We start from the raw sequence: 12,183 nt of genomic DNA, 5'->3' as shown, positions 1-12,183 counted from the left end.
AGAAGTGATACTGAGCAGCACAAGACAATGAGCAGTTATACTGAGCAGTGAGCACTGATGAGGATGTGATACCCGCGTTTGGGGTACCCCTTCTGCTAGTTAAACCAGTTGCAGATGCACTGTGAGGATTAAAATCCTTTTTACACTGGTTTCTAAGCAACTATGGCAACCAGGAGAGGAATATATATAGCACTAGGACCCTGGGCTTTCCATCAGGATCCCTGCAGAGCGGGAAGCTGGGAGCGCTCTGATTGGCCGTGTTGTGTGGGGAGAGAAGCAGGAAGGAGAGCTGCAGTGAGCAGAGGGAGAGAGCAGCATGGCAGTGGAACAGTAGGCAGTGTGTCATGTGTGGGTGTGAAGAGCTGTACGCGGAGGTCTGGAGGCGCGCTGCGCTGGGAGAGACTGGGCAGCGAGAGACGGCTGTCATCCTGAAAAGCAGCAGTGAGAAGTGACCGGCAGGAGCTGGCAACAGCAGCAGATAATGCAGGTACTCTACTTCACCCCAGACAGCCCCCACATATGGGCACCCAGACCAACAGTGATCACCCTGACAGCTTGCAACATCACAGTCCCTTGGGACAGATCACAGCAGGACTCTATGTACAAGGAGAGGGACATGTGGGATTTATTTGGAGCTGCCTGCCATTGTACCAGAGAGAGCCTTAAGGGATAGGGTTGTGTGAAACCCTCTGCTTCCCCTTACCACTGCAATTGCAAGGAAAACACGAAGTGACACTTATCCCTAGACTGTTTGAGCTGCAGCACAATGTGTGTGCCAGGATTGGGTCATTTGCTCTGTGACCCACTATACTGTGATATGACTTACTCCACAGCGCCCTCTATTTGAAGCATTGCTATACTGTGATATGACTTACTCCACAGCGCCCTCTATTTGAAGCATTGCTATACTGTGAAATGACTTACTCCACAGCGCCCTCTATTTGAAGCATTACTATACTGTGATATGACTTACTCCACAGCGCCCTCTATTGGAAACTGGTGCTATACATGGCAAGTAGCTGCTCCACGGCACCACCCGTTGGATTACAAATACTGTGCACAGTGCGAACTCATTCTACAGCACCCCCTGTAGGACAGTGATATAGCTGGAACATTTTGTCAGCAGCATAAACTGAACATATCCAATCTAGCGCCATCTAGTGACCCGTCAGTATAACGCATGCATACTCATGAAACAGCTGTATAAGACGTCTGAGTGTTGAAATTCTGAAATGCTCTTGTGTTAATGTTATGTTATATTTTTAGTATGTGACAAAGTATCGTGGCTTATTGAATTGCACTGAACTCTAAGAGGTGAATTTAGTCACATGGACCAGTGACTAACCCTGTCTATAATAAATCGTTGTTACTGTATCCCACCGTAGTGGTCCTTTCACCTTTAAAGGGGGGTGTTGACTATACTGGGGTATCCCCGTCCCCTCTGCCCAGGTCCTACGCAGCCTTCCCACACAGATTCCGCCCGACGTCGCGACAAGCAAGATCCAAACGACCAGAGAGACCGCAACTGGACAGGCGTGAGACTGCAGGTACGCTTAGCCACCTATCACAAGGATACTAGAACTGCTAGAACTGACACGGAGCATCAAGATACAGCAATGGACTACTGTACTGTACTACTATATACTGGTCCCCACAATGCAGCACTGATACGGAGCACAGATATTGAGCACTGATGAGGATACTAGAACTTACACGGAGCAGCAAGATACAGCAATGGACTACTGTACTGTACTACTATATACTGGTCACCACAATGCAGCACAGATATTGAGCACTGTTCAGGATACTAGAACTGACACGGAGCAGCAAGATACAGCAATGGACTACTGTACTGTACTACTATATACTGGTCACCACACTGCCGCACTGATACTGAGCACAGATATTGAGCACTGTTCAGGATGCTTGAACTGACACGGAGCAGCAAGATACAGCAATGGACTATTGTACTGCAGTATTATATACTGGTCACCACAATGCAGCACTGATACTGAGCACAGATATTGAGCACTGTTCAGGATACTAGAACTGACACGGAGCAGCAAAATACAGCAATGGACAATTGTACTGTAGTATACTGGTCACCACAATGCAGCACTGATACGGAGTACAGATATTGAGCTGATATTGGGCTATTCAGGCAGAGAACGTAGCCACGTCCTCTCCGCTTAATCTACAATGCACGAGTGAAAATGGCGGCGACGCGCGGCTCTTTATATGGAATCCGAATCTCGCGAGAATCGGACAGCGGGATGATGACGTTTTGCCTCTTCAGGTTTTGCGAGTAAGGTGGGAAGAACCGAGGCTGCCTCGGACCCATGTAATCCACGTGAAGTTTGGGGTGTTCGGATCTCGACGAACCGAACCCGCTCATCTCTAGTATACAACCATTCCTGTATATGAGCTCTGATACACACAGCACATGAAACTGGGGAGCGGAAGGATCTTTAAGGTGTAGAGTCTGAGGCACCATAGCCAGTGGGCAGATTATACACTATTATACACAGCTATGCTCAAAGCTACATATAACTATCATGTACTGTATTTGGAGACAGCAGAGCAAAAATTCACATTCAGTATCATTTAATAGTTGACTTTACTTTAAATTGACCTTCTGAGAATACAAGGGCTACTGAAAGTTCTCCAGTAAGACTATGGCCACCAAATGTATTTCTGGTTTCTCAAAGTATCATGAAAGAAAAGAGCATCATTTTCATTACTACAGTATTTTGCCCAGCAGTGTATTAAGCTATGATGCGTGTTTTAGAAATATTATTGCCTTGCTAAATATTTGGAGGATGGCAACTGGTTAGCTTAGGTCTGATGGCAGTCATGGCCTACTAGAGTTAGGTGTTGGGAAGCACCTGTATTCTGGAAGCAGACACCAGGTGGTTGGCGCAACCCAGAACAGAGGCACAGAGTTTAACACACCGGGGGGTGTTCATCAAGGAACCCCGCAAGGTCGCGGCCCCCTGCCAGGGTCACCTGGTATCTGCACACGAGTCCACAAGGTATTAACAGAATAATTTACCTGGAGAAATGCAGCTGGTAAGGCAGGGGTTAATTGCAGAGTGACTGACACAGCAGGGCTAATGGCAGAGGTTTGATGAGAGCTGAGCTGGGTCACAGAGGGAAACTTAAACTTGCAGTCTGTAAGTTCTGGATTGCAGAGCTGGAATTTGGCAGAATTCACAGGAGTTTGTTTGGAGTCTGGATACACAATTGCAGGTACTGAATGGAGATGAACTTGCAGAAAGGTCTGTGTGATTAGACTGTGGTTTGCAAAACTGGACAGGTGCAGGATTACTGAGGCAAGGTGCAAGACTGGCTGGAATGGTGCACGGATATCTTGAAGCAGGGATTCCATGGCAGAAGGACACACTGGATATATAGTTGTAGTAGATACAGGTCCAAGATGAACTGGGTGCAGGAATACTGGGGCCAGTTACCAGGACACAAGAGACTGGGAACTTGCACAGCGTGCAATGGCCACGTGCTGAGCTCACAGAAACAGGCTCTAAAGAGTCCAGACTAGATCCTGACTCTCTCTGATACTGAACTCTATCACTGGCCTGGTGGTATGTGGATACTCCCTAGTTAAAGGGAGACAGACCAATCACATGATAGTCAGGCTTGAGTTGCAGGTAATGAGGTCCAGGTGATCAGATGCTAGGAAACGAGAACAACAGAAGGGAGCAGCCGGATCCAGGTGCTAATCAATGCAGAAAGCAGAACCGACAGATTTGCAGCTGCTGCACACATAACATTATGGGGCAGATGTATTAACCTGGAGAAGGCATAAGGAAGTGATAAACCAGTGATATGTGCAAGGTGATAAAGGCACCAGCCAATCAGATCCTAACTGTTAATTTACATATTGGAGCTGATTGGCTGGTGCCTTTATCACCTTGCACATATCACTGGTTTATCACTTCCTTATGCCGTCTCCAAGTTAATACATCTGCCCCTAGGTCGGTTGAGCTCACTGATTACAAATTACACTCTGGGCTCAGAAATGCTGGCCTGGCTGTAAGGGCCTGACCAGTGCAGAGAATGAACATCATATAAAGAGCTTACTTTCTGGCATAATAAGTATTACAGGTGCCTAGACGCTTTCTAGGCTGACTACAGCATTGGGTCTTTCCTCCTTACCACTACTCACAACACTAATAGTTCTTTAGTCTGCTTGTAGGACATTGATGTTACATCATGCTCTGAAGTATGACTGTTACAGTTTCTGGGAAAATATTAAGAACAATAGTTACCCTCCTACCAAAACAATAAAATCATTTTTTAAGCCTATTTAATTTGCTCGCAGCCAGCACAGTGCTCCTATAGTCATATAAAATCTTTAAACATTTCATACAGGTAGAGGATGCTGTTTGAGTTGTAAAAGCATTTTTAAGAGAAGACAGCATTAAAGGTAAATAGACATGTGAATATAGACTCATTATTATCCAATATTTGTATTATATTTCTTAGGATGTGCAGTGGAATGACATTGACTACATGTATGAGTACCTAGATTTTACCTACGACCCAAAACGTTTTGGTGATATGCCACAGATGGTCAATGAATTTCATGAAATGGGCATGAAATACATCTTGATAATGGTAAGGATCAATGTATGGAAATCTGTGTGTGTGTACCTGTGGATATGATTTAACCATGTATTACATGGAGCTAAGCAGTGTCTTACTTATGTGATTTCATGTTTATTCCATTCCTTGTTTGTTTCTCCTCAGGAACCAGCCATTGGCCTCACCAGCTCCAATGGAAGTTATCTACCCTATGAGGATGGGCTGAAGAGAGGTGTTTTTATCACCAATGAGACAGGCCAACCTCTTGTTGGCAAGGTATAGTGAACACTAAAAATGGGTATATATGCTTATTTGTTTTAAGGTCCATTCACACAGAGTGATATAGCTGAGCAATTTTGACTATATAGTCAAAATCGCTCAGAAAGTTAGTGCATATCGCTCTGTGTGTACACAGCCAGCGATAGTGATGCGCGTCCCCGCCAGGTCGCTATCGCTGCTAAAAATAGACTGTGCAGGCAAGTTAATTTTGGCTAGTTTGCTGGAGAAGAAAAAGCATCCCCTTGCTTAAATGAGTTAGCCAAAATCGCCCATAGCCAAAATCGTTTGCACACTTACTGTAGTCAAAATCGCTGGTAAAGTTAGTCAAAATCTCCTACTGCCAGTTCAAGGGAAAACGCTCAGTAAAAATGTCTCATAGTTAAAATCTCTCCGTGTGTATGCACCTTAAGTTCAACCTGTAGCAATTGTGATCTTTGAAAAGTACAAGTTGTAAATTTCCAAAATATCTATTTAAATTCTAATTCTTAAAAACCAAACCTTACCCTGTGGTTTTCATCTCCGCAGGAGTTATGACCACTGATGATGATGTGTGGTTTTAAAATCCCAATATTGATTTAGGACAAGTCATCTGGTAAACAGGATGTGACGCATCCATTTTTATGTTGTGTAATAGACCAGTGCAACTTAGCACTGGGTCTGGTCTTCCACGGGGGGGCATTATCCCTTCCTGTCTGTTCTTACCCCCATAGTCCTCTAGCCACCCCTCCTGTACTTACCCCTACAGTCATCTCTCTACCCTCTACTGTGCTTACCCCCACAGTCCTCTTTCCATCCCCTACTGTACTTACCCTCAGTCCTCTCCACCCCCTCCAGTACTTACTCCCACAGTGCTAATGATACTCCAGATATAATCAGTGCAACTCTGATATTCCTATCCACCAGTACTAGTGCTACTCTCTGGACCATCGGAGTGATCCTGCATTGGACCTCCATCTATTTCTAGTCTATCTGTTGTCTACTTCAGCCTAGTACCAGTCCCAAGTCTTCATTCATCAGAACCAGTCCAATATTCCTTGGTCATCAGTCCCTAGACTGTTCCCCACTCTAGCTAGCGTGGTTACATCTGTATATAAAACCCTCCAGCTTTACGTATTCTTCCAACCCAAGTCCATCTAGTTCTGAGACAGAGTCGTATACACAAATATTCCAAATCCTGACATCCCACATCTACTACTTAGTTACGTACATAAGCAGAAACATCGAATGTGCTTGGGTCGACCATCGGCCTTCAGAGTAAATCTATGCAGTATCAGACAGAGCGGCTCTCCTAACTTTCTGGGGCTCTCCAGCTGCAAGCGAATATGACTTTGGAATGCTCAGAAAACGGTCCTGACAAGCCTTGCTTTTCTCACCTCCCCTGTTACCTCCCCCAAATGCTGACTACCTATCACACATTTTGCAAATAAATCCTCTTTGGGTGTGCTAATCAATTGCTTGCACAGTGTGGCTATGGAGCGCCCGCAGTGGTAAATAATTGCTCCACTGTGCACATCTCTGAATCAGGCCTATAATCCACATGAATTATATTTAACTAATTCTTGAAGTGGACTCCTCCTGAGGGGCTCTCAACACCGAAATGAGTTAATGTCAAGTAAGCCCTCTGACTTATAAACAGGCAGTCAACCAGGACCAGTCTTTCATCAATGGTTTTACTGCCATTTATTATATATTTCTTAACTAACCTAAATCACAGCAGTAAGGCGGCATGCATTAAAAGAGTAAATAATATATTTTTTATTAATAGCGATGACAAAGGGGTAGATGTATTAATCAGTGGAGAAGTGGACCAGTGGAAAAGTTGCCATAAGCAACCAATCAGCTTTGCGGGTACATTTAAAAATTATACGTAGCAGCTGATTGGCTGCCACAGGCAACTTCTCTACTGGATTACTTCACTCTTTTCACTGCTTAGTACATCTCCCCCAGAGTTACTATGGTCTTCTGCATATGATACAAAAGTAGCTATCAGAATTGTATAAATGAACACACTGTATAATAAAAAGGTATTGCAGTAAGAATAAATAAAACATGCTGCCACTATTTTTTGGAGTAGATTTACTAAAGAATGATTTTTGAAGCAATTTGAAAATGGCCACATACTGTAATTGGAAAACAGCCCAAACCGCAGGATTTACTACCCTGCACTTTGGAGTCTGAGTGGTAGATGTGTTATGGGGGGGAAGTGGCATCAGTGCACATTATGTGCACTCATACCGCTCCCCCCCCCCCCCCCCATGTATTACAGCGGTGGTGTGTGCAAGGTGGCTATGCACCCCTGTGTACAGGATATCGGCACTGCTATCTAAAAGATAGCATGCCGATATGCTGTGCAATGTATTAACGGTCAGTTGCGTTGACCATTCCGACACCTGCAGCTATAGATTTCATCAACTGCAGGTGTCGTTACCCCATTACTACAGCTCTGTCCCTGGCTGTGGCGGCTGCCTGGCTCTGGGCTGCACAGAAGATCTTGCAATAATAGAGATCTTGCGCGTGCCCAGTGGAGCTGGCCTGGGGGTGAGACACAGTGCTGATGTGATGTTGGCTCTAGCACGGATCGCCAGAGGGGAGAGTTTTTCACTCCCCCCACTTCGGCACCTGAGATGTTTCCTGCTGTGTCTCGGTAAAGAGACGAAGAAGGAAGTGCTACGGTATGTGCGGGTATAATACATCTGCCCCTAAAAGCTTAAACTGTATGCAGTGTGTTGCAGTTTGTATATCCCTAAGCAAAGCCACCATCGGGGGGGGGGGGGTTGACTGCTAGTAAAGGAGTCCGGGCCTGCTGGGGGTGATAATAATTAGTATCATTTATACAAGTCTATGGCCCACATATATTCATTATTTTCATAAGACAATTTCTGTGGGGGCACATTTTTTTTTATTTTTTACATATAGAGCAAATAGTACACTTGTTACATAACGAGTGCTAGTATGCACTCTGGTGCTTGGAGTGGCAGAATTACTTGGACTCTTTTTTTCATACTTTTATCATGGTATTAATTGGCCGCTGGTATCAGGTGGGGCTCAGAGCAACTCAGCGCTGGACAGATCTAGTCAAGGTGTGGAGGCAGCAATCATTTTTTTAGACCCTCTCCTGTCCAAGAACAGCTTGAGCTCTGAAATAATGGAAAGGATGTTTATTTTTAATATATTTATGCATTTTCCGCAGGACTGACAGGCAAGATTCCTCAAACAGAATGCATTCTGAGCTATCCCGCCTGTGAGAACCATGTCTTTACTAAAAAGTGTCAATTTGTCAAGCCCAAGCCACGCTTAATATATGAGGTGGTTTCTATGCCTTCTGTGCATACACATTGGGAGTGTGATTTATGATTTTTTTTTTTTTGTGTGACTTCAAATTCAGGAAATCTAAGCACACTAAACTGTCAAATAAACCACATAAATATCCTGTGTGTGTTGATTATCTATAAGAAGTATGAGCCTTATTATCACTCTCTCTTGTAGGTTTGGCCTGGACTGACTGTGTTTGTTGATTTCACAAACCCTGAAGCCCATAACTGGTGGCACGACATGATAAAGGCTTTCCATGAAAAGGTTCATTTTGATGGGCTGTGGATTGTAAGTAACAGCATATGTTATATGGTATAATTATCCTGATAAAATCCTGACAAATACAGTCTTGAGTTTCAATAATTTACCTAAATATTAATACCTAAATATCATAAAAGAAATCTGAACATGTGCATTTTCATTTGCTTGACTTACTGCTCAGTGGGGGTAATTCAGAGTTGATCACAGCAGCAAATTTGTTAACAGTTGGGCAAAACCATTTGCACTGCAGGGGGAAGGCAGATATAACATGTGCAGAGAGAGTTAGATTTGGGTGTGGTGTGTTCAAACTGAAATCTAAATTGCAGTGTAAAAATAAAGCAGCCAGTATTTACCCTGCACAGAAACAAAATAACCCACCCAAATCTAACTCTCTCTGCACATGTTATATCTGCCCCACATGCAGTGCACATGGTTTTGCCCAACTGCTAACAAATTTGCTGCTGCGATCAACTCTGAATTACCCCCAACGTTTTATTGTTTGCTGTTTACCCAAAATGAAAAAAATATACTTTTAAATGAACCATCATCTGGCCAAGCATGCTGCCAAGCACAAATTGAATACATGATTTTTATTATGTGCTGGTGGTATTCACATCATTATTTACACATTATTAATTGATATCCCTCCTGCTAATAGGATATGAGCGCAGCGGCCAGCTCACCAATAGTGCTATTGATAAGAAAATATCCTACAGTGGTGCCCACATCCGGATTAAGAGCCACATGGGCCAGGGCTAAAAAGGTTCCACGGCCTATACTGAGAAGGGGAGGAGCTGTATCCAGTGCTGTGTGGGTGTGGCAAGAGTCACGTAGCTGTGTACACCCACTACACTATCAGTCCCATTATCTCCCTAAATACGTAAAAATTGAAAAATTGCATATTTTAAAAAAAAAACTAGAACTACAATATTAATACTTAAGATTTATGCCGACTGCATGGCCATCTAGGCAGCTGGTCAACATTATGCAGCCATGATGATGGGTCTATTTTTATTTGGAGGCTGTGAGCTGTAGCTCCATCTGCCCCATTGTCAATCTTGCCTTGAATTGATGCCTGTGCTAGTTATTAACAGAAGATATGAAGTTGGACAGACTGCCATAAAATAAATGTAAAAAAAATAAAACTCTGCCACGGATGGGAGAGGATCTATAGCCCTTATCTCCCCCACTGTGCGCTAAATCAAAAAAGTAATCCCTCATTTAATGCGGTAGGTTATTTAGCTTTAAAATGGAAGTCCTTGTTGGCCTATAAAATTCTTCCTTAACATACAGTAGGCAGTGTTTAAACAGAGGCAATGAAAATCTGAAAAATAAAACATGCATTTTCCAATAAAGTACAGATTTTTTTTCTATTTTGGAAAGGTAGTATATTGGCGAAACAAAACCACAAAGTATTTCTTTTTGTTGATTCTATTTCTAAGACAAAACCAAAATTATGTTTGCATTTGGTTCCCTTTCTTGAAATATCAATAAAAACACATTTTTGCCCATTTGGGTTAAATTCATTTTGATATGTTAGAATAAATAAAAAGACTAATTGTATTTTCTGAAAATACAGTATTCTGAAAAACAAAACAAAAACAAGGTATCATTTGTGTGGGTACTGCATAAAAAAATAACCAGTGATATTGATTTTGGAATATGTTGAGCACCAACGTCAGAAAATGGTCTCAGCACAAGGGTGAAAAAACTAGGGGTTAAAGGGGCAATCATTTAAAAGGCAAGACCAACCTTGTTTTGATATTTAAATAACTGCCCCCAGTTTCGATCTGTTGCATGAAGGTCCCACTGGGGAAATGCAGTAATAGGGGCCCATGCTTAGAGACTTGGCTAACCATTAGTGCATGGTCTGGGCCCCTTCATAAAATATATAGTAAATACTGCTAGTGCATGGATTATAATGTACCAGATTAATAACAGCAATGCATCGTGGAAAGTACACCATTGTCCTTTTCAGCTTAATGTAACATATGCATAATGTATAATTCAAGTCCAAATCTGATCCCTAGAGGAGGCGGTGGGCCCCCAGGCAGTGGTGCCCACTGGGGGTGTCACTGCTACCCCTGTGTGCCAGTCCGACCCCGATTGCCCCTATAAAACATAGGCAGATTTGCCAGAAACTCACTGATGCAGGCTATTACATTAGTATGTATTAGTGTCCGCAAATTATGTGGTTACTAAGGGGCATATTTATTAACAATTTTCTCTGACGTCCTAGTGGATGCTGGGAACTCCGTAAGGACCATGGGGAATAGCGGCTCCGCAGGAGACTGGGCACAAAAGTAAAAGCTTTAGGACTACCTGGTGTGCACTGGCTCCTCCCCCTATGACCCTCCTCCAAGCCTCAGTTAGATTTTTGTGCCCGGCCGAGAAGGGTGCACACTAGGGGCTCTCCTGAGCTTCTTAGTGAAAAGTTTAGTTTTAGGTTTTTTATTTTCAGTGAGACCTGCTGGCAACAGGCTCACTGCATCGAGGGACTAAGGGGAGAAGAAGCGAACTCACCTGCGTGCAGAGTGGATTGGGCTTCTTAGGCTACTGGACACCATTAGCTCCAGAGGGACCGAACACAGGCCCAGCCTCGGAGCTCGGTCCCGGAGCCGCGCCGCCGGCCCCCTTACAGAGCCAGAAGCAAGAAAAGGTCCGGAAAAATCGGCGGCAGAAGACATCAGTCTTCAACAAGGTAGCGCACAGCACTGCAGCTGTGCGCCATTGTTGCTCAGGCACACTTCACACTCCGGTCACTGAGGGTGCAGGGCGCTAGGGGGGGGCGCCCTGAGCAGCAATGTAAAACACCTTGGCTGGCATAAATACACCACATATAACCCCCAGGGCTATATGGGTGTATTTTAACCCCTGCCAGAATTGCCAAAAAAGCGGGAGAAAAGGCCGCCGAGAAGGGGGCGGAGCCTATCTCCTCAGCACACGGGCGCCATTTTCCATCACAGCTCCGCTGGAAGGACGTCTCCCTGACTCTCCCCTGCAGTCCTGCACTACAGAAAAGGGTAAAAAAGAGAGGGGGGGCACTAATTTGGCGCAGTTTTATATTAACAGCAGCTATAAAGGAAAAGCACACTTGATAGTGGTATTCCTGTATATATATAGCGCTCTGGTGTGTGCTGGCATACTCTCCCTCTGTCTCCCCAAAGGGCTAGTGGGGTCCTGTCCTCTATCAGAGCATTCCCTGTGTGTGTGCGGTGTGTCGGTACGACTGTGTCGACATGTTTGAGGAGGAAAATGAGATGGAAGCGGAGCAATTGCCTATTATACAGTTGTCACCCCCTAGGGAGTCGACACCTGAGTGGATGAGCTTGTGGAAGGAACTGCGTGACAGTGTCAGCTCCTTACGACAGACAGTTGACGACATGAGACAGCCGGCTAATCAGCTTGTGCCTGTCCAGGGGTCTCAAACGCCATCAGGGGCTTTAAAACGCCCGTTACCTCAAATGGCAGACACAGACACGGATACTGACTCCAGTGTCGATGATGAGGAGACAAACGTGACTTCCACTAGGGCCACACGTTACATGGCAAAAAGAATTAAAAAATATACCAATAAATAGGTATATATTTAATTGACGGGCGCTTTAACAGAGCTGTGTTCCTAAAGCAGCTGTTAAATCAAGGTGATAGTCAGTCACCACATGTAGAAACACAAAACAATATAATAACAGCGCTACAAGGTGCTGATTACCAAATCATTAAATAATG

The 12,183-nt window shown here is 44.2% G+C and overlaps 1 protein-coding gene across 1 annotated transcript in view; it reads left to right on the top strand.

Annotated features, from left to right (window-relative positions):
* LOC135057340 (lysosomal alpha-glucosidase-like) overlaps positions 1-12,183 on the top strand; it is a 138,637-nt gene that overhangs the window by 47,699 nt on the left and 78,755 nt on the right. The window contains exons 7-9 of the mRNA XM_063963230.1: positions 4,504-4,635; positions 4,768-4,878; positions 8,368-8,481. Coding sequence (XP_063819300.1) covers positions 4,504-4,635; positions 4,768-4,878; positions 8,368-8,481 — 357 coding nt within the window. The remainder of the gene's footprint in view (positions 1-4,503; positions 4,636-4,767; positions 4,879-8,367; positions 8,482-12,183) is intronic.

This window comes from Pseudophryne corroboree, chromosome 3 (assembly GCF_028390025.1).
Source record: "Pseudophryne corroboree isolate aPseCor3 chromosome 3, aPseCor3.hap2, whole genome shotgun sequence".
NCBI classification, from domain to species: domain Eukaryota; kingdom Metazoa; phylum Chordata; class Amphibia; order Anura; family Myobatrachidae; genus Pseudophryne; species Pseudophryne corroboree.
This window is presented reverse-complemented; position numbering and strand designations above follow the sequence as displayed.